The sequence below is a fragment of the Musa acuminata genome, unplaced genomic scaffold (genome assembly GCF_036884655.1).
Source record: "Musa acuminata AAA Group cultivar baxijiao unplaced genomic scaffold, Cavendish_Baxijiao_AAA HiC_scaffold_1052, whole genome shotgun sequence".
Classification (NCBI taxonomy): domain Eukaryota; kingdom Viridiplantae; phylum Streptophyta; class Magnoliopsida; order Zingiberales; family Musaceae; genus Musa; species Musa acuminata.
In genome coordinates this window covers 15,999-38,829 of record NW_027021266.1, presented here as the reverse complement: position 1 = coordinate 38,829, position 22,831 = coordinate 15,999, and the positions used below count along the sequence as shown (strand labels likewise).

General features: G+C 37.6%; 2 protein-coding genes across 7 annotated transcripts; one reads left to right on the top strand and one right to left on the bottom strand.

The window, feature by feature from the left end:
* Nucleotides 1-3,468: 3,468 nt before the first annotated feature.
* Nucleotides 3,469-5,329, top strand: LOC103974770 (anthocyanin 5-aromatic acyltransferase-like). Its single transcript, XM_009389657.3, has one exon. The coding sequence runs from the start codon at nucleotides 3,472-3,474 to the stop codon at nucleotides 4,915-4,917; it is 1,446 nt and encodes a 481-aa protein (XP_009387932.2). The 5' UTR covers nucleotides 3,469-3,471; the 3' UTR covers nucleotides 4,918-5,329.
* A 681-nt stretch (nucleotides 5,330-6,010) lies between these two features.
* On the bottom strand, nucleotides 6,011-22,679 carry LOC135665984 (transcription initiation factor IIE subunit alpha-like). 6 transcript variants are annotated; one of them, XM_065177450.1, is made up of 13 exons: nucleotides 22,311-22,659; nucleotides 22,038-22,160; nucleotides 19,080-19,200; nucleotides 17,145-17,273; nucleotides 14,473-14,582; nucleotides 14,198-14,381; nucleotides 13,349-13,549; nucleotides 11,394-11,609; nucleotides 11,093-11,303; nucleotides 7,709-8,511; nucleotides 7,398-7,569; nucleotides 6,970-7,151; nucleotides 6,011-6,480 (listed from the first exon to the last, which is right to left on the bottom strand). In XM_065177450.1, exons 1-10 carry the CDS (start codon nucleotides 22,331-22,333, stop codon nucleotides 8,408-8,410), a joined length of 1,422 nt encoding a protein of 473 aa, XP_065033522.1. In that variant the 5' UTR covers nucleotides 22,334-22,659; the 3' UTR covers nucleotides 6,011-6,480; nucleotides 6,970-7,151; nucleotides 7,398-7,569; nucleotides 7,709-8,407. The 6 variants fall into 6 exon arrangements, with proteins under 6 accessions (XP_065033522.1, XP_065033524.1, XP_065033526.1 ...); XM_065177452.1 differs by having other exon boundaries at nucleotides 7,398-7,550; XM_065177454.1 differs by having other exon boundaries at nucleotides 7,398-8,502; nucleotides 22,311-22,679.
* Between the last annotated feature and the right edge of the window lie 152 nt (nucleotides 22,680-22,831).

The following is a 22,831-nucleotide window of genomic DNA, read 5'->3' as shown; positions in this document are numbered from 1 at the left end:
TAATCACGTGAATGATGATAGAATGATACGAAACATAGTTATTATTATTATTATTATTATTGACATATTCTTACTTTATGTTGCATATTGTATATATCGTGATGTCCTTAGATTTATGTAATTAGAATTGGATCATGATGAGATCATGATAATGAGATTAATTCGCCTATAAATACAGACCCTAAATATTTTCGATCATAGGTTGCTCGAGAAAAATATCGAGATAATTGGATATATCGGTATATTGTATACTTATATATATGATGTAGGCGGTTGGTCTCATAGTTGCTCGTGTAGAGACACTAGAGATATAGTATATGTGCTAATTAGAGAATGAATTCATCAAATGATCTACTCATGGAATGCTTGATAGTTAATGATACATCATTGTCAGACAATGATTCTGTAGTCTCAATTGTGTGTCTGGTCCCTAGACTTGAGACACCAAGGATGCTTTATATAAGTACTCCACTTTTTAATACCAGATTTATAGATCTGGAAGTTTCAGATCTTGCACAGCCAGTCATCGGGAGTAGTAGCCAACCTTACGAGGGCAATTGAGTGTCGATAGAGGATTATCCACTCTCGGTGTCATAAAAGAAATATCCCATGTACTCTCACTCAAGTAAATCCCTAGCTATGGTCATACGAGTTGAGAGAAAAAAGAGTTCTCCAGAAGAATCTGATTAAAGCGAGACTCGAGTACATTCCGTATGAGCCTGACAATACCATGTTGCTAGTCATAGGTGAGTGATGACACGTGTGACATAACATGCAATCTTTTTACTTATTATTATTATGATATTTTTTCATTTTATATTACTTGTTCCATGTATATATGATGATGTCTATGGATCTATGCAATGAGAATCATATCGTGATGAGATCATGATAATGAGACTGATTCACCTTTAAACATAGACCATAAATAATCCCGATCATAGGTTACTCGAGATAGATATCAAGATAGCTAAACATACTAATGTGTTATATACCCGTTCATATGATGAAGGTGACTAGTCTTATAGTTGCTCGTGTGGAGATATTATGGATATAATGTAAGTGCTCATTCGATGATGAATTCACTGAATGACTAGTCTAAATAATCCCGATCATAGGTTACTCGAGATAGATATCAAGATAGCTAAACATACTAATGTGTTATATACCCGTTCATATGATGAAGGTGACTAGTCTTATAGTTGCTCGTGTGGAGATATTATGGATATAATGTAAGTGCTCATTCGATGATGAATTCACTGAATGACCTGCTCATAGAATACTGGATGGTTGATGATACCTCATTGTTAAATAGTGATTCCGTGATCCCAGTTGTGTATCCGGTTCATAGACTTGGGACACTAAGGATGCCCCATATGAGTACTCCACTCTTTTATACCAAACGTATAGATCTAAAAGTTCTAGATCTTGCACAGCTAGTCATCGAGAGTAGTAGCTAATATTACGAGGGCAATTAAGTGTCAATAGAAGATCATTCACTCTTGGTATTATGAAATAAATATCATATGTGTTTTTGCTTAAGTAAATCTTTAGCTATGGTCATTCGAGTTGAGAGAGAAAGGAGTTCCCCGGGAGAATCAAATTTGAGCAAAACTCGAATAGACTCCGTATGAGCTTGACAACACCATGCTCGATATACGATCTTTGGGATATTAGATAAGTGAGGGACTATAGATACATGGTAACTGAAGATAGATAAGTCCAATAGATTGGATCCCCCTATATCGTTTGGGGAACTATAGCGTAGTGGCCTAATATGTCCATAGTCGATGAGTCGAGTGAATTATTATGAAGATAATAATTCACTAAGTCAAAAGAAGTTCTGGTATATATGACTCATGACTAGCTCGATATTGGGCCTAGAGGAGCATATACATATGGTAGGTGTTGCAACGAGTAGAAGTATGGAAAAAAGATATTCATTGAACTCCTATCTTATTAGATATCCAATAAGCCCATATATTATTAGATCCTTTGGGTGAGACCCAATTAGAGCAAATAGTGATTATTGGATAGAGATTCATTAATCTAATAGACTTAAGTAGTTGGATAGAGATCCAGTACCCAATAAGGTATGATCCATTAGGGTTAAGTTGACAGAACTTCTATAAATAAGAGAGAATTAAAGGGGCATAGGCTAGACTCTTTTTTGCTATCACCTCTTATTCTCCTCCCTCCCTCTCCTCCCAACCAATAGCCCTATTTGGGGCATGTGGATAGTAAGAAAGGTCGACCCCTTCTTGATCTTGGCACAATTCTATGGTGTGCATAGGAGAGGAAGATCGCGTATCGAAAGAAGGAGCATCATTGCGCTACTTATCATGTGAATTACCGCTAGAGAGGAGGACATTATCCAAAAATTTAGATTTGAGATTTCGAGGATATACGATCTCTCCTAGATAAGTTATCTCACATATGTTATATAGTTTATGGTTTTATATTTTTTGTGCATCAATCTTTGCACGATGATCCGATATTGAATTTTTAGGAATCTATTTTTATTTTTTGTTCTTATACTACATATGTAATGCAACCTAAGGTTTCCTAATAATATCTCCCCTTGGCATCGGGGCTTAGATCATTAAAGGTCTCCACGAAGCTTTACTTGGATCACATCAGGTAGCGATAGGTAAAGTTGAAGGCAAATAGAGGGATGCATGTCTCCAATAGCAAAACGAAGCATTGGTTGGAGATACCGAGCAATGCGTTTACCATGACTCTTCTTTTAGCATCTACCATGGATAAACCACCCTAGGCTAACACCTGCAAAGGCCAAGATCCTGACGACGAAGACAATGATTAAGAGTCGAAGTATTTAGGAAACAAAGGACTCGTTGTATGTACTTGGCTTGGGATTTGCCTCTTGTAGAACACCAAACTCGACGAGTAGATGGGCTGATACGACAGATGGGAATGGATGTAGATGAAGTAGAGTTCACGGTGGCCTTCAAAATACTTCTCCTAGAGGGGAGGTTGCTCGTTGCCCTTCAAGAGGTACCCTCCTCCGCTAGTATGCCATCTGTAGTATAGTCTGAGGGGAGGGAAGGAGGAAAGAGATCACGGTCGGAGGCAACACCCGAATTTTCTCTAGAATGCCAGCGGTCTCACGCGCCACCGACACTATCGCTGGTCTACCGTCCATAGTGCAACCAAAGGGGAGGGCCTCTCGAACCGGAGGGAAAAAAAAGTTGATATGAAATTAATAATTTAAAAGATAATAAAATTTATTATTTATTTTTTTCTTTTCACGTGATAGCACGTGTCTTTTATTTTACGTGAGAAGTATTGAAATCAGATGCTTGACTTTGTGAAGTGTCAAAATCTCAATATTATTTTTAAATTATTAGTATCGAGATATTGAGATTTTGACACTTCACAATCTAATTATGATTAATATTCTATAATTAATTATGATTAATATCTATAGAATATTAATCACAACCTGTGGACATGATCCGAGGTTTCGGATCACGGATCGAAGGCGCGCATAAAGCAAGCTCGAACTGCCAACGAGCCTATTGCTACAGTGAATCTCGTGTTGACGAGCGAAGCGTGGCTATTACGATGGAGTCGGGCGGAGAAGTTAGAGTGTTAGAGCAATCCCGGATCTTCCCAACGATGGGATCGGCGGCGGCGCCGCCCTCTCTTCTGCTCACCTTCTTCGACGTCCTCTGGTCGACCTCCGGTCCCTTCCGCCGCCTCTTCTTCTACGACTTCCCCCACCCCGCTGCAGTCTTCGCCGACTCGGTACTGCCGAAGCTGAAGTCGTCCCTGTCCCTCGCGCTTGCCCGGTTCTACCCCCTGGCGGGCAACCTCAGATGCTCCGTCAGCCATGACGACGTCTCCGAGATCGGTTGGACTGAAGGCGAATCACTGTCCTTCGCCTTGGCCGAGTGCGACAGCGGGTTCCACGAGCTCTCCGGCGACCACGCCCGCGACGTGTCCAAGCTGCAGCGGTTGGCGCCCCGGCCGATCTGGTCGGGTGCCGCGAAGCCGTTGTTGGCTGTGCCGGTCACCGTGTTCCCCGACCAAGGCTTCACCATCGGGGTATGGGTGCATCACGTCGCGTGCGACGACTCGAGCTACACGCGCTTCGTTAAATCGTGGGCGTCCGCTTGCCGAGCCGGGGAGATCGTGGAGCCGGCGGCACCGTTATTCGACAGGATGGAGATCCCTAATCCCCTTCAGCTGCGTTCCGTCAACTTCATTCCAGGTTACGAGAACTCCGGGACCCGTGAAGCGTCGACCCTCGCCTCCAACTTGGTTACCGCCACGTTCGCCCTCGGACAAGAGCACATCCGGCGTCTCAAGTGCTGGGTGATGGCCAAGGCCGGCGAGCGCAACACCACCTTCCATTGCTCGACAGTGGTGGTGACCTGCGCGCACGTGTGGGTCTGCCTCCTGAAGACGTTGGGCGACGCAGGCGACGAGACCGCGCACTTCACATTCACGGCGGATGCCAGGGATCGGCTGCGGTCGCCAGTGCCCGAGACATACTTTGGCAACTGCATCGTCCCGTGCTTTGTGGAGGTGAAGGTGAGCGATCTGGTCGGGGAGGACGGCATCTTCGCCGCCTCGGAGGCCATCGGGAAGGCCATAGAAGACCTGAAACATGGCGCCCTGAAGGGTGTGCATGGCATGTGCGAGAGATGGTATCATGTCACGCAGAAACTTCCCATGACCCTGACGGGATCACCCAAGTTCAAAGCTTACGATACTGATTTCGGGTGGGGAAGACCGGTGAAGGTTGAGACTGTGTTGCAGAAGACCCGAGCCATGTATCTGCAGGATAGCAGAAGTGGAGATGGCGTGGAAATTGGCCTATCATTCGAGCAGCATCAGATGGATGCGTTCGAGAGGCACTTCCTCAGTGGCCTGAAACTTCTTCCTGAATAGATCTGCGTGGAGATCGAGTGAGGTTTGCTGATGGAGCTGAAATGTTTGTGCTCGTGTTTGATCTTGACGTTTTCCCGTACGTGAATCCTACTAATTATAGTGCAATCATCGACTGAAGTCAAATTCCTGTTTCAGCTGAATCATATGTTCAAATAAAATGAAACGGGCTATAGATGTTATGCATAGAGATGGAGAACACGAAGAAGAGGATGCTTGTGGGAACTGTGTTGCCTCCACCGTCATATCTCCCGGAAGTAGATCGAATCTTTATTTGTGGAAGTAGATCTAACCAATAGATAGATCTACTGGTTTCCAGAGCTGATGGTTTCCGATACTTATATTTAAGGTTGCACAGAAAGTTAGATATGAGTGAGTCACTTAAAAGGTATTTGGTTGTATTGCTTACTTTAATATTTCTACAGAAAAAAAAGATAAATTTGATGATAAAAATATTAAATACATATTTGTAGGGTATAATAATAAAATAAAAAGGATGTCATAATTATGTCAAGCATGATAATAATAGGTTCACTTTATACCGGTGCCACATCTGGAACAGAATGATCAATAAGATTTTGTTTTGTATATTGAATATGATCAATAAGATTATCATGGGATTTTTATGAATCTTGTTAAGCTTATTAATAGATGTAATAATACTACGATAAATATCACCTTTTGTGAATAACACCAAAACTTTTTACTGCATTGTGAAAACACACTTAATGATGCGGTAATCAGACTGTAGTAAAAAATATAAACTCTTTCTTGCGGTTACATAAACCACAGCTATAGGTTGTTATCTCGACGGCACCTATTGCCAAGTATAGTTCCGACCGTCGTTAAAACCGTTAGCATAAGTATAAACTGCAGCCTAAAGTATATTTTGTTATTATATTTATATGAATTGATATAGATTGTTGACATTAGATATGATATGCCTTGATATGCATGCAAGAGCTCTTTTCCATGCTTGTGAAAAGACTTGTAATGCTGAGATCGATGTATTCCGTGGGCGCAATCATCTGTTGATCTCTTGTTTGTTTCCGAAGGTTAATATCTCAGGTATCTTCATCAAAGAATTTGGTCAAAATTGGAGGAGGGAGATTCAACTGCTTATCATGAGATTAGTAAGCTTTGATTTCATAGTACATGAACATGAGAGATAGTTCTTCTGCATACTTAAAAGAGAGACCGATCTACCTCATTTATGTTGAGCTTACACGACTGCTGTTGTCGCTTCATGGAGCGTCCTTTAAAGGGTCGCAGATCACTCGTGATCCGGGGGAGATGCATTCCTCTGAACCCAAGACGTGGGATCGATACTATGATGGCCGTCGATGTCATTTCCAGGGTACGCACTCTTGCTTGCTCCAAAGGTGCTTCCTTGTTGGCCAACAGCGTTGGCGAACTCGTGAAGGCTGGTGACTCCTTCACCATTACCGCCTGTGGAAGAAGTCACACCCTTGAGCTGATGATGCAGGAGACCTTCTTCTTTGGTGTCGAGCTTTGGTGTCTTGCGATGGCGGAGGTCTGCGGCGGAGGATGACCCCGTGATGGATACTGCAAGCATGGCAGAAACCATCATAACAAGTAGGCTGAGGAGCTTCATGCTGTGTGTCACCTTTGGCTTGGACTCGTAACAATCTTGTGCAAACCAGCATGAGTATATATAAGAAGGTAGGGAAGGAAGTGGATGAGCATTTGACGACATGTTCATGATAAGGTTTAGGTTAAAGTAGAAAAAGAAGAATTGCTTGTGTAAAAGTTGCAAATATTTGGATTGAGTTGTGGACTACAACAAAAGAGGGTCTTTGTCCCCCCCCACTTTGGAAAGCTATTGTGGGTTGTGTTTAGGTGCATTATAGAGACACTTCCTGGCTGGCTGTCGTTGTTTCTTAGACAAAAATGTATCGAGAATCATAAATGAATATAGAGAGAAATGGTTTGTCGTCTGTCAATGGAAACTCCATGCTATAGTAACTGTCAATATATGATTGTATAGTTTTGGAGAAGAAATAACCTTTTAAATGTAAAAATAGAAAAACATACCTTGAGGCAGTTGTATGTATGATGTAGTTGAACACTGAAGCGATGAAAGAGCCGTAGGAGATCTGTGAAGAGAGAGAGAGGGTGGAGGTCCCACGGTGGCAAACCTTTAAATCTAGTGGTGCATATTTCACGGGGCAATTCCGATACACTTTACACGGCAATGGTGGTGGTGGTGAAGAATGCTGGATTGAAAAGGAAGCATTAGATAAAGTGGATCCATGTCTACAACGCATAAACACCACCATGGATAACAGATAGTAGTGGTAAGATTACTTCACATAAACAGCACCATTTGATCACTATAATAATAATCAGCAGTAGCAGAATAAATGAATTGGGACATATGAGACCACCCACTATAAGCTGATGTTTACTTGGTGGGTGGATTCCCCACACCAAAGAAGTTAAGATGTTGCATGTCACCTCACCTCCGTGGGGTCATCTCCCTGTTGGGATGCATTTGCAAACAGAATCTGGAATGCCACAATCTAGAAGTCTTAAAGAAAACTTAGCCATATAGTGTATACATCTGATTCTTCTAATCCCCAAGCAACAAGGATTGCCAGTAACTGCTGTTCCTTCTAAGATGCCAAAAAAACACTCCCATGGGCAAAAGATGTCAGCCATAAAGCATGATGATGATGTCCAATTTTAGAATCACAAGAATTACAAGGCAGTTGTGACGCAGATTCCAACAACATTAACTAATAAGAAAATGAAAACACAGCCAGAAGCATACTTGTAACGTAGCCAAGTCTCCTGGACTCAGCTGGACATCATGCGGATTCCTGGTGGAGTTTTCCAATACACCAACTGTAAAACATAACGAGGGCAAAAGCATGAAGAACAATAAGGTGTTGCATGAAGACCCGTAAATAGTGTTAGCAACCATTTAATGAAACCAATAAAAAAGAACTGGCCGCAAAGACAAACAGAGATCCCTTGGAGGCTGCATCTCCAGCACCTGCAGGCAAAATGTCCATCTAACCTTGCTATCAACTTTGTTGCTGCAGTTGGGGCAAAAACCAAATTACATTGTTAACAGCGATATACGTTTCGAATCACAATCACAGTCACTAGCAATTGGACACAAGGATATGAAAACATACATAACCCTACACGCTCGAAGAATATGCAACAAATGCAAGCTAAATGTTTGGTTACCGGTACTGCAGCGGCCATGGTGTTACTATACAGAAACAATCTACACTAAATGTGCTTAGAAGATTAACCAAGAAACCTATGTCTTTTCCCCTTGAGAACTTTAGCCTTACTAAACTAACTTGTAAAGTTTCAGCTACGATGCATCAGATATTATACTGCAGCAGCACCTTAGTCATCCTACCACCTAGCTATGAGTTACAGTGAGAAGACGAAGCAACTGGAAGGCTCTTGCTCCTTGGCCAATCAGCAAGAAACTTCTTGAATTTGTCTAGGTTTATCCTTCCTCCCAGTCAATGTCATCATCTTCATCATCGCCTGATGCAGTGGCCTCCATGTTTAGATCAGCAAGTCTATATTTTTCACCTGAACCTGTCACAACTGTTACATATACAGTTAAATTTCAACCATCATCACACTTGACATCAATGAATGATGATACAAAACGATACTGTGGATTAAGAATGTAAGCTTTGTCAAGAAAGTTGAAGAATAACATATTGATACAAAGAATACAAAAACAAAAAACACAGTATTCTCAGTCTTTATCTGAAAAGTCTTACATTAAGTTGAAGTCTGAACCATTTGTTGTGGATTTTTATAACGAGTAGGTGATTGGTGAAGTGCAGAATGATGGATACAACTTTGAAGTTGAAAAATGCCACGTTAGTGGAACTAGAATCCAAGAATAACAAGGTAATTGAGTAACTGCAAGTGCGAAAAGTAACTGGCAAGACAAATAATTTATTCAAGGTATATAGGAAGGGCCATCCTTGAGTCCTTACCTATCTGCACAGGGTCAGTGACATTACTATACTAAATGAGAATACAGAAATAATAAATTTTAAATAGAACTACGGAAGTGAACTCTCAAGAGGGTTTCAGAATAAGTAGGACAAAAAAAAATAGTGTACAAAGCGTAACACTTGTAAAACTTTAATCACTGAATGGAGATAATAGTAGGAAAAAAGCAACAAGTATGAGTTCCCTTTCTTGAAGTTCAGCATGATAGAGGGATCATAAACAATAATGCTCATAGATATGTGAGTTTGGAAAACATACTTTTACTGTGTGATTTTCATACCCTTCTCTCAGAAAGAAAAATTTTACTGTGTAATTCTTAGATCAGAAACTTGACGACTAAGAAAACTATATCCAAATATTAGTGTAATGTGGATAAAAAATGATGAGATAAAATGTTGAGATTGATGGCTGGTGTTACATATATATTTATACATATGAAAATAGTTAGCATTTAGGATGAGGAACCTCAGCTCCAAAGAAGGATAAGACAGAAATGTCTGAGACAATGTGGAGATGTCTGATGTAAACCTTACAAATACCAACACAAAATATCTTAGAAAAAGGGAGAGATGGATTAAGCAGTGAAAAGGATTGCATAGCAATTGCACAATGGAAGGATGTTGCTACATGCACATGAGCTTGCATGTAAGCATAAATAATGAAGTTCAACTTTTAAATTTATTTGCTCAAATTAGCACCAACAATCAACAAGTGTAAGTAACTATTTGTGATGGATGGTCAAGATTCCATATGAAGGATTTGATAGTTTAGAGAGAGGAGCATTAATTTCTTGCTAAGCACTCACCACATGCCTCCAGGCTCCATATCAAGAGTTTGATAATTGAGAGAGGAGCAATCATATCTTATGAACTCACCATGACCTCAAAGCAGTATGTGACTAGCTTCCTAAAAGTTTACCTCCCCATTCACCTCTATCATGAAATTCATGTAGACAACAGGATACCTCATAAATAAGGGCAGAGGCAAAAAAATCAGAATCAAAATTCCTTGAAGCATGAGGAAGTAAAAGAACAAGAACCGGAGTTGATAAGAAGGCACTTTCTCATGGATGCTTTAGAAGTTTGAGATTATGCACATCTGCAATGTGGAGATACCAAGTAGGCAAGCTGATGTCCACGATTTTGATTTATTTTTCTTTTCAATAAAGGCTACTATTCAAGGGGGATTTTTGCAAATATAGTAAGTTGTCACATTGAAACATCTTCTACATTACTATTTTGCATTCTCACAATCCTTAGGTAGAAGAAAAAGGAAGCCAAACAGAAAAATAGGAAATTTCCAAATTTGAACTTCAATAAGGATTTCATCCCTACAACAAAGTTGAAGCCTGATTAGAGAATCTTCAAATAAGTCTACTCAATTAAACATATTGTAAAAATAAAGATTATCTACCAACATAAATTTGAAAGCACCTTCCCCAAAAAAGGGTAGGTTGATGAATCTTAATCCAAGGGTTGTAATTCTCTCGATTATAATTTTGTTTATTCTTTTAACTTTTCTTCATGAATCTAGAGAGTTTATTAAAAGGAGAAAAGGATTGTAATATGGATCATTGCAGACTGATTAAATGAATTAATTTTCTTTTTTACCACATTATACGAGAGTGGTGAGAGGCACATCCCTATGACCGCTCTTTGTGGTGCTATTATTCTACATCATGTTGGTGCCGAAGCATTCAACATGTCAAACTTCTAAGGGGTTTCAGAACATCTGATGATTCATTAAATTTTAGGGTTAAATAAATTTTACATAATAAAGTTGGCCTAAGTAAAAGAAGGAACATTACGTTTTACAAGAAGGAATTCAAGAGTAGCTCTTGATTAACTAATTAAGAGTTCAGTGAGATGTTAATAATTCTATAAAAGTGTGACACAACTGTGATATATTTAAGTATCAACCAAGTTACAAATGTAGATATTAAGGCATACCCAAATTATAGTAAATATATGCTGTACATAAAACAGTACACATAAATGTGTTGTTATATACAGGACCATTAAACATCATTATTTTCATAATCTTCTCATTTTGGTTTTTTTTCCAAATTGACATTTAAAACATGCATTGTTATAGATATTGTAGATTTAAGGACACATATAAGTATAATAACAAAAAGTAGTAGAAAAGACAACTAAACCTGCAGATGGAACCTCTTCCCATTCAACATCATCATTTTCATAATCTTCACGTTTTGCCTTTTTGCCAACTTGGCGTTCAGAATATGCTTCAAGAACACCATCCACAAGGTCAGACTGACTTCTTTCTGCCTCTCGTTGCATTCTTGAAGCTTCTTCCTGCTCTTTCTGCCTTTTCAACAAAGCTGCATAATAGGCCTTGAGATACTCATCCTAAAAAGCATAAAGGTAACCATTTTATGAGAAACAATTCGTCAACATAAAATTTGGAACGAATTACTCAAGTTTTTTATTTTTACTAGCCTGTATGCTCTTTTCGTCTTCTTTTACATCTTTTGATTTCTTGTCATCACCATAAGTTGAAACGTCATCTACTTTTACCGCATCTCCCCTTTGTTCTTTTGTTAGACTCATTCCTTCTTTAATCATCCAAGGAGGTATAACCTTCAAGGCTGAAGTCTTTGTATCAGACTCATTGTCTTCTCCCTTCACTTCCATACCAGATAAAGCAACTTCAACCTGCAGTAGACTATAACAGTCACCAAAATATGAAGAAATATATTCTTACTAGAATGACACATTGACTACCCAAAAGAAAACTTTCGTAGAAGATTCTACACAAAATGAGTACTTAATTGATATTTGCAGGACCAAGAACAAAAAGGATGGAAAATTCAGAAGAAAGAGCCCTAGGCATTCCTGCTATAACCTTGCAGTCAGGAAGCTGCACCAATAGGATTGGATCAAATCCAATTAGTCAGGGTTGCTTTGGCTGGAACAAGAGCATACTGCTGATTTTATGATAACAACAATAAAATAGTATACTAAAGGCAGGAAAAAGCGGATACAATAAAAAGGGATAGAAAAGAGAAGGGCCACCAACAAAACCACTTTCTATCTCAAGAATCTTGAATTGCATCTCAACGGACTTCCTTTACAAATAGACCTGTTATCACTATCCTAAATCAAATAGGACAAAGGATTTGCCTTGCCATGGCATCAAAGCATGAGTGCCTGACAACAGGCCATCACAGAACGCGCCACATCTCATTCACATATCCACACATGTGCCTAGAGAATTATAGATAGACAAAAATATATGGTCATAGGATCAGTGTGAACTATATGAGTGTGCAAGAAGCCGGTCAGCAGGGATGCCTTGGACAGTATTACTAAGCCCAAGTTAAGATTTTTGGCTAAGCCAATAGAGTATCATAGAGTTTCCTAGAATTATATTATTTGGCTACCCAAATAGCTTTTGGACATAACTCTACAACAACCAATCAAACCCATTATTGATCAAAAAGTATCTAAGCTCTTTGCAACCTTTTTAGGACTGTGTGCAACCAGAGATTGGTGATAAAGATGATACTGACACCTGTCATAACTCTTTTAAGACTCCTAAAAGAGAAAACTGAGTATGAACATTGAATACTCCGCAACCACACCAGAAAAAACATAATGAAAATATTGATCTTATTTTAATAAAAACTACCAAACATATGATGTGCATGATCTAGCAAACTGGAAGAAACCACAATGGTGCTCAGGTTTGATAAGCAGATGATATCAGATGACTAAATGATGCAAAAAATCTAGTAGGAGAACAAGAAAGAAACAGATGAAGGAAAACAAAGAGGATAATGCGAATGACTAGTGAAGAACTATAATTTCATCAATTTATCAATGATAAGACTAAAATAAACAAGCCAAGAAGATCATTTGTCAAAGCACTTTGATCTGTTCAATTGCACTTTTTTTCTCCTGTCATAGAGAATTCACGACTTGAGTTCATCATTCTAAACATGATTACCCTACACAATGTGTTTGTGTATAATACATACTATCATATATGTTCTCAGCCACAATAACATGAGCCTGTAAATGGCTGGCATAATCCTAATCAAGTAAATTGACTACCCTAGTAAGTGTTGCTAATTCATGCACACAAAAACTTTAAGAAAGCAAAATAAACAGACTGACAAACTTATCATCTCCAGATTTCTGATCAATAATTAGTGGTTAATATGCAGTTATTTTTATTAAAAATAGAAAAATTACAAGATTTAAAAATCAGGAATGGTAATGACAGGCACAACTTTAGTCACACCTCTCTATTTCAAAGATGAATCCTGAACATGAAACAGCACAACATTCAAATACCAATGCCACCAAAACCTTGACATAAATTGCAATGATCATCATATAATTAACCAAAAGTTATCATAAAATTCAAAGAAATAAAATAAGATGTATACTCTTGTTTCCCCAAGGAATGGCATAGGTGTTCCACTGTATCCTTGTCCTTGAGAAGATTTGGCTGGATCCAGTGCATTTAAATCACCATTTGCACGAGCAGCTGCATTCGCCCTAGCTTCCCATGCCTGCAGACTTCCAAACTCAGGAACAGGTAAATCCTTTACTCTCGCAAGTTGCAAAGCCAATGGTTTCAGCTGTTCCTGCATTCATGCCAGTTTCAGCAAAATAACAAACCACAACAGATGGCTGGGAGCTTGATAGAATTTCATCAATTTGACGCTTCAGAAATTATTGTGCAATATTAATGGATCTCTTGATGCACATTCAGATATATCAAGGAGGGCAACAAGGCCCACAACCTCCTTGCAAATATTGAGGTACCAAAGGACATGTATGGGAGAGTTGTCACTCATATTATGTTCATGTATAAATATTTTATGTATGTGTATGTTCAAGCCTTTACACGCATACACAACTTCTAACTGAACAAACAAAATGGCATAGCAGGAACACGGTTTGCCGCCATAAATGTGAATCAAATACAACATAGTGTGCACATATAATAAACATAATGTACACCTTATTCTTATAAGTATTCTAAAAAAGGTAGTTCCAGTGGTAATGCACATTATTTTGAAAAAAAAATTACAATTCTGTGTATATTGATTAAATATGCTAAAAATGACACATTAATTTTAACTCAAACAGTAACCTCAATACTCGAATTCCACACATAGATGTGCTTCGTACAGAAAAAAAAGATGAGTCACACAAATCTGTTTCATACAGAAAAAAAGATGAGTCACACAAATCCAGAGAAGATGGAACCTAGTGGTGTTTAATCTAACCTCCATCTTTTGAAGCATGTCTTTCAGCTTTTCACGTCTCCGCCTTCTAGCATTGTCATCACCGTCTCCCATTTCTTCAGCAGCAAGTTTATCACTCTCGGCAACAAGTTCACCATTGCAGTTTTCACAGTGAAAATACTCGTCGGTGAAACTCACAAGCTGAAGTGCATCAAAAGCTGAATACCTGAGTATAAGTCAATCCCAGAAGTTGATGGCTGTCAAACAGAGACTTCAGAGTGTTCTGTACCAATATGATTGTTGACATTACTAATTACCTTCTCCCACAATTTGGGCATATGTATTCTTGAATGGTATTCCTGCTGTCCAATTCATCCTTTATTTTTTTCTTCATTCGATGCATTCGATACCTTATGACGTCATAGATCTATACTCCGTGGTGGCACCACAAATATGATAAAGAAGAAACATAGACAAACATCAGCTTGACATGCAGAAATTGAAAGTTATAGAACAGTCATAAGAAAACAAACTGTCAATATTATCAAGCATTTAAAAAGTCAAAGGCCAACAAAGAGCAACACTATCCAAGTGTACAATTCTTGATAATATTGGAAGTATGGGAGATTGTGCAACAAATACCAAATGTTAAAAAAAGCCCAAAGAAGTTATCATAAAAAGGATAGAAAACTTAATACACACAAAAACAACAAAATATCTATATACTGGTCGGAGTAGTATGTTCCTACCGATATTTACCAATTTGACCAATATTAGTATTAAAATGTATAGCTCAATACTAGTATGGTACCATTTATTTTGTGTTTTCATTATTTAATTCAATGATACCAAGCTGTAAAAGTTGGTATACCATCTTGTATACTGGTATTGTAACAACCCAGTAGGTTACCGAAACAATATCAGACCAATATTTAAATCCTCGATATTAACTTTCTCTTGTTGATTAGTTATGCACACATGCCAGCCAAGGTCACTCTCCCACTCTGCATCACATGAAAGGAAGAAAATATCTTTTTTCCATGTATGATGCAGCTTGCACTTGCAACCACTCTAGTTCCTTCCAATGGCAGCAAGCAAAAGACCTTGTTTGTATCCAGTTGCATGCACACTGCTGCACAATCTCCTGCACATGCCCAACAACAACACGATTGTGTTCCTCCTTGCTTCCAATGACTTAAAGAGTATTCAACTCCTACATTTAATAATGAACTTGATAAACATATAGTAGAAGTTTGTCCTCTACCTCAAGTTTCCTCTTCTCCTTCCAACAACTCTTTCCTAAGGCTGTAAAATTAATTTATACTTCATCAATATCTTTAGCCATTTCGTATCAACTTATAACCATAAGAAATCAGTCAAATTCGTATCAACCTTGAATGTTACCTATATCTAGAGTTTGTTGTAATGATGCGTACCGCCCAATAAGGGCGGTATGTATTCATTCGACAAGATACCGGTACACAGACCGCCCTTTACCGAGTGGTACCAATCACTTGATCTCGTATCAGGCGATTTGGGGTCTCTATTGAGTAGTAATGATCAAAATCTATCCGTTATCGACCTGTACCGGTTGGTATGCTCGGATTTCGACCATTACCGACTTGTACCGGGTTGTAATGATCAAAATCCGACCGTTATCGACCTATACCGATCGATAACGATTGGATTTCGACCGTTACCAATCAATAACTGAGATTGCCTTATTTCAAATGATCAATTTAATCATTTGAGACTTCGAAAAGGGTTTTTAAACCCATTTCTCCCGCCTTTATTTCAATCTCTCAATCTCTTAAACTCTCTCAAACTCTTTTTCACTCACATCTCTCTCTTATTCTCATATTTTCACTCTCCTAAACTCAATAAAGCTACAATTTGTGAATTGGATCAAATTTAGGAAACTAATTTAGGAGAATTAAGAGGAAGAATACTCTAATCAAGATATATGTATTCTCTTTCTAGATTTTTATTGACTTATGAGATGATAAAGCCTATTCTATGTGGTATATGACTTAATGTGTAATATGTTGTTTGATATGTTTTTTATGGTAAAATAGTGTTAATTAGGGAGTCACTAAGGTCTTTAATCCTGTGATTAGTGTGTTTAATATTGATTTTTTTGAAATTAGACACTTAATAGGTCAAATATTTATATTTCATACATATTAAGGATTAGATCATTTGTTTGTGATTGTATAATAAGTTTAATTAGGTTTTAATTAAGTTTTTTTAATGTTGTGATTAGTGGTTCTAATGATTTAATTGAAATTTGATTGATATTGGGTCAATTTACATTATTTTTACTAAAATTATATTAAATTTATATTTATTTCTAATTTAAAAACCCTAATCTATTTTTTTCTATTTTTTTCTATTTTTGGAGGTTTTTTTAATAATTTTGGGCGTACTGTCGGTATGCCCTGACGTATCGTGGATACGATACCGAGTAGGGCTCAATATAACGGTACGGAACGAAGTTGTAATCCTTACCTATATCAATCAATATCATGAACTATACTCTTATGTCAAACTTCTGACACGCCCTTGGTTAACCATGTAGATGCTAGTCAATTAAATGATTACATGTAGAAAATAACTGTGTTAGGTAAAAGTGTGCAAACATAAGAGTTGGCTAGGGACTTCCAATCACCAACCAACTGCTCAAGCAAAGCACTGCTTGTTATAGAAACAGAAGGAAAACCACTGAAATGAAGAAAACATAAGGGCAAAAGTGAACTGCTCCATTTTTATCGAGGATAAACTCATTCAATTTCTTAAACGGTACAATCATAGGCCACAAATTCATCTAGATAAATAAAGAGCCATTGCATTTATAATTTGGAAGTTTCACAATCAGAAACTGATAAGAACCGATAAAAGTACTGCTAGAGACATCACATAAATCATCAAACTATGTAGTGTAAAAGGACCTTTAAAGAGTACCAGAAACAGCATAGATATTACAAGCAACCTGCGCATAGTCCAGGCAGCAATAAGAATGAGTATGCATCTTCGTCTTCTCTTCTCCATCCTTTACTACTTGTTGACCATCACCAGTGGCAGCTACTGCTGTACTGAATATTTTTGCCCCTTTAGCTGACTGCAAGATTTTGAATGACATAAGCAAGTCAGAAACTCAGGAGAATGCCAGATAGTAGTCTCTGGTAGCCTGGTACCGAAAGTTAACTTTCTCATGAAAAATGAAATCAAAAGTCAAGACATAACCAAAGGAAGAGCAAAATGTTCTCCTAAAACACAAAGCTTGCTGGAGAAGGGTCTCTATTTGTTGTTGCTAAAGCTGCAAAATATCTCTCACTTCATCCTACTAAAGGTGCAAAGAGTTAAAAGATTGTTCCTTCACCAACAGTAAAACATAGATGTTATTCTTAAGCTTCCATCTAGGCATAGACATCTATCATAAGATAGGTAGGGGCTTTAAACAATTTGCTTTAAGAATACAAGCAGGTTTACCAGAAAACTCATGTTACAAGACTGTCAGCTCTCGTTTGCAGAGAAGAAGCTCCTATTGACATCGAACTTCTATTATCTAGGATTCCATAAGTCCATGCATGCAAAGGAAACACATAACATGTTTTTTGTTGGTAGTTTCCAGCATCAATGTTACATTGACCTTGGCTTAGTTTCATGTGTAGCATGAGCCTTATACCTTTATTTAACTAAAATACTATACCCTGGATTGATTAGGATGCACCATTTGACACTTCTCCTTGGCATCCTCCATTGTCAATTTTGATAATCATTTTAACAACCAAATCAAATTCATCACCTCTTTCAGGCATTAACTAGCATATCTTGGTTGTCATTTCTGATCACTTTCTGGATAAAATGGCTACAAGTTTAACGTCCTCAATGGAAAATGAACTTCAAACCATCATTCACATATCCAAACACAATCCACGTTCTAATGGTTGATTTTAAATTTAATTATAAACTGAAGAATGGACCAAAAACATACTGTATAATTATCAGCCTACACTTGTTCTGAGGTGATGTGGTGAAGTGACACTATAAAAGTATAACTTGGTATGCCCAAGGGTTTTGTCTAATACCATAAAAGTTGAAGTGTCTTCTAATTTGGACTTGCATAGGAAAGAAGTGGAAAAAAAGGTTTCAGAAAATAAGACAGAGAGGAGTCTGTGAGACAAGGGTTAAGTCAACTCTTCACAGCAGGAAATCCATGTTTAAATTGGATATTAATAACCATTAAATGCGTAAGAATATGCCTTGTTAAGTTACTAACAAAAAAACATGCGAGTATCAATAACAACACAACTTTGAGATGTAGACACTTCCACTGTACAACAAAATGATGTCAATTACAATTATGCTGCATATAATAACAGAATAAGTCATTCTTTACCTATGTCACCAAAGAAATAGTCATAGCATCCCAAATATTGAACTTTGAGAAAGTAGGATGCTGATGGCGAGCCTTGATGCAATGGTGAGGTTGCTCCTTAGCAACTTGGATGACCAAAGTACAAAGTCATGGAAACAATCTCTCTATTTGTAGGCATAGGACTATGGATATCAACCAAACACCACATTGGCAAGTGCCTCATCCATTGGGTTCATTTTCTTTTAGTAATTAGCATCAGCTTGTGTAGAAAAATAAAGGATAAAAGGACCAACAAGATAGCATGTGCTACCAATTTGAACATATTCCGACAACCTGGCCATTATTGAGTAAATAAGAATTCATGATCTTCACCAAAGAATAAACCCAGAAAAAAACAGCTAATTAATATTTTTGGCTAAGCTAAGCATATAATCTGCAAAGGACTCCTAATCCTACAAAGCAAAGCATGGATCAAGCAAAATTTTATAACTCATGAACAAAGTCATTAACAGTCAATTATGCTTTACGTATGGAAAAGATTGTAACCTCTTTCCGATGGTCTCTCATGACTAGCTTCTCCTCTTCAAAAAATCGTAAAATACGACGAAGTTGTTTTGCATGCAGCTTTAAGGTCTTAGCCAAATCTTCTTCTCTCACCCATTGGCGCCTGGAAAATTGTTGAGAATGAAGAAATAGTTCAAGCACCAACAAATACGAATATCATTCCTATATTGATAATCTTTAGAGGAAGTCACTTTGAAGAACTAAGATATGTCGATCTGCAAAAGAAAAGCTCAAATTTCAGAAAGAAGAGGCTTATTAACTTAAATGGCCTGTCTCGTATGCTTCACTTCTTTTCTGTCACTCTAAGAAGCACGGACACGTGCTTTTGGTGGACATGTCCATGTCCAACACATGAAGGACACACGATACACATGTCAAACACTCGTGTGCGGCACTGTGCTCGCGTGGCCCTCACATGAGGGTCATATGCTTCGTAAGAAAAGAAATCTGGAGATCGTCACAAGGAAACATATATCAACTATATTTGGAGATTGTGAAATATTATCTAATGTACTCGACTTTTATTTTGGATACTTAAATTTAGATAATTTTAATTGTTTTAACTTGTATGATGATATTTATTTGTTCACATTGCTGAGTTTATAAAATTTAAGTATAAATATTATAAAACTCATGTTTATTGAATGTTATATGTATATATATATTAAAAAAAATACATATGTGCTCGTCATATCCATGTCCTAATTTTTTAAAAAATGGTGTATCGCCGTGTCCGTGTCGTATCATGTCCGTGCTTCTTAACTATCTCTTACCACCTTAACTTAGTTACTAAGAATTCTTAGAAGCTAAATTTTCTCTTGAAAGGCAACAAGACTAGGTGTTGAAGAGTAAAGTACTACTACCGAGGTGAAACAGTCATCCCCAAATTTTCCGCGGGTGATTAGGCCTCCCCAAACCTGGTGGATGGTTAGGTCATAGTGAAGATTTTTCACTTGATGTCATAAGAATAAAACAAACCAATCCATGAACATACTTGCTATTGCCACGCCCAAAAACAAAATCTGCCTAAGTCTAGCATTAACTAAAAAGCTCCAGAAGGATTTTTTTGAATAAATCAAAACTGTTTTTTTTTTCTGAAAAATCTGTTTGTGTTGTTATTATATCGGTAGACCACTCCACATTCCAATAGCTTGAGCAGATTTTCTTATAAACTTAAGATGCACCACTCAAGGCAAAGCTCAAACCTTAGAAAAAGTTAAGCACAGTCAATCTGGGAACCTATTGAAAACCCATCATAAAACAAGAACTATTGTCATTCAATTGATACACACGTTTCTACAATTAGAAGGCTCTCCTTTTCATGTGTCATATTTATAGACCAAGACCACATTCCAATTCACTTTATATGTACGACACATTTACACAACGCGAAGCATGAGTATGTTTGGCCATGAACATGCGACTCAAATGTAGTTCCTAAGAAATGGGTCACTTCTTTACATTTCCTTCAGATGAAACCACTACAAAACTGAAATTTTATTTTCCAACAAAAAAAAGGGAAAAAAAGGGGAAATCTTTTAGACTTTTGAGGGTAACTGCAGCAGTCAACTTTTAATAGTGAGGAATGTGGATTGACAAAAGTAAGAATAGGTCCCAATTTTGAATTCATGAAAGTCAAGTTCCTGGTAAACTATTAAGTTGCACACAACTGCTTGTTCATCTGGAAGTCTGCTCGAAACTCAAGTACAATGAGCTTTAATTTTTAACATATAAATGAGTTGCAAATGAACTTCCAATAAACGAAAATTAATTAATTAATAAAATTAACAACACCAACAACAACAAAATCATAAGTCCCAGTTATTTGGGGTTGGCTACATGAATAATTAATAAAATTAAAAGAATTATAATTAATTAAGTATTCTTGATAAAAACTAATGGATTTATCAAGAGAATATAGATGTAGTATTATAAAGATTGGATTGGATCTGACCAAATTCGATCTGACACTAGATCCAATTAATATTGGATATGACTAGAGTTTACAACTTGACCCAACCAGCAACTTAATACAACAATTTAATTTAAACAGATTGGCTACAGATCAGGTAAATTCATTATGGCAATGTTAAACTACATCCATCCAATGACTGGAACCTGAATCTCTCTACCAGGATGTGGCTAACACTGATGGAAGCCTTGTGTGCGAGGCTACCCTTTCTTTTTTTAAGTGGATTCAAACCTTAATTTCTAATAGAAATAATTTCTAGGTATGCTGACACACGATTTGCTCCAACCACAAGCCCCGCTCAAATATAGAATCATCAGAAAATCAAATATGACTAAATTTGAATTGATATCAATCATATAAGGAAATTTTTTCTAAATAAACAACATAAACCATAAAAATAACTTTCACCATATTTGTTTTTCAATTCACTCACTGGGGTCTTTTTTCCATATGCCTAGATAATGTAACAGTTTGATTGTACCAAAAAATTCCAACAATAACACATGCTTCATTCATTTAAGCATAGCCAAGATTGTATTTATCTCCCATCTTCTGTTGGCAGAACAAATGCAACCCAACTTAATAAATATTTCATAAAAAAAACACTCAAATAATTGACCTATAAAAGTCCACATCAAGCTGCTCATAATCTCAAGTTGGTAAAGAGAACAAGGAGAATATCAATGAAATCAAGAAAAAGGAAATTATGAGCAACACAAGAACTAAATAAGCGTCCAATCATGCAACAGTTTTAGCCGAAAGGCAGTTTGGAAGAACCCTTCAACTGAAACAGAACAAGAAAGAAAACGAATCGGACATTTCTCAGCCAACATAGGTGCACTTAGGGTTCCTAAACTAAAAGAATTCACACGACAAGTCCAACAACGGAAGACTCCAAGAGTAAGAAACAGACGAAGAAACGAAAAGAGGGGAGACGGAACAATCCGACCAAGACGAGCTCCGGATACCTGGTGAGGGCGTCGAGGACGATGACGGCCATGCCCCTGTTGTCGCCCCTGCCGTTCTTGGGCTGGTTGTCCCCCTTGAGAGAGACGTCGTCGTAGAAAGCCCTCCCCGCGAGCCGCACCAACCTAGACCCATCACCAGCATCAGCAGGAGCAACGGAAGCAGCAAATCCGAGAAGCAAAGAGCCGAATGGCACTAGGGGAGAGGGAGGGAAAGAGAGCGGGAAGGAAGAAAGAAAAGAAACCCTAATTCTGGCGGGAGGGGGAAGGAGCGACCTGGCGAAGGGCTCCAAGCTCATGGTGGGATGAAGACTAAGTACTGCGGCGGCGGGCTCAGAGCATGGTCGGGATGCCGCCTGGGATTTGAGGCTTCGACAAGAAGCAAACAGTAGACTTGCTCTGCCAGGGGGAGACCGGGTGATGATAACATGGTGTTTTTACGTATATATCCTTCTACAAACAACATATTTCCATGTATTCCTCTAACAAAACATAGATACTTCGCTCAAAAATTAATCATTACGTATATATATGGGATGATTTTTCTAAAAAATCATCATATTTTGGACATTTTTAATTGATATATCCTGTCTTATTTTTCTTAAATAGCATATCTAATTTTAAAATTACCTAAATAGTATATCTAATTTTAAGATTTCCAAAACTATCATGCAAAATTTTTTTTCATCTATTATAGTATTTTTGGTTTATTATAATATTTTAATTATCATAATAAAAATATTATAAAATATTATAAAATAATTTAAATAGGTTTCTGACCTCAATCAAACTAACTA

Excerpts from the sequence above, each read along its gene's own strand:
- LOC103974770 (XM_009389657.3), top strand. The coding sequence starts at position 3,472 with ATGATCCGAGGTTTCGGATCACGGATCGAAGGCGCGCATAAAGCAAGC.
- LOC135665984 (XM_065177449.1), bottom strand. The coding sequence starts at position 22,333 with ATGAGCTTGGAGCCCTTCGCCAG. Across the intron at positions 19,201-22,037 it reads GTCCTCGACGCCCTCACCAG|GCGCCAATGGGTGAGAGAAG; the intron begins GTATCCGGAGCT and ends ACAATTTTCCAG. Across the intron at positions 14,382-14,472 it reads TGCCCAAATTGTGGGAGAAG|GTATTCAGCTTTTGATGCAC; the intron begins GTAATTAGTAAT and ends ACTTATACTCAG.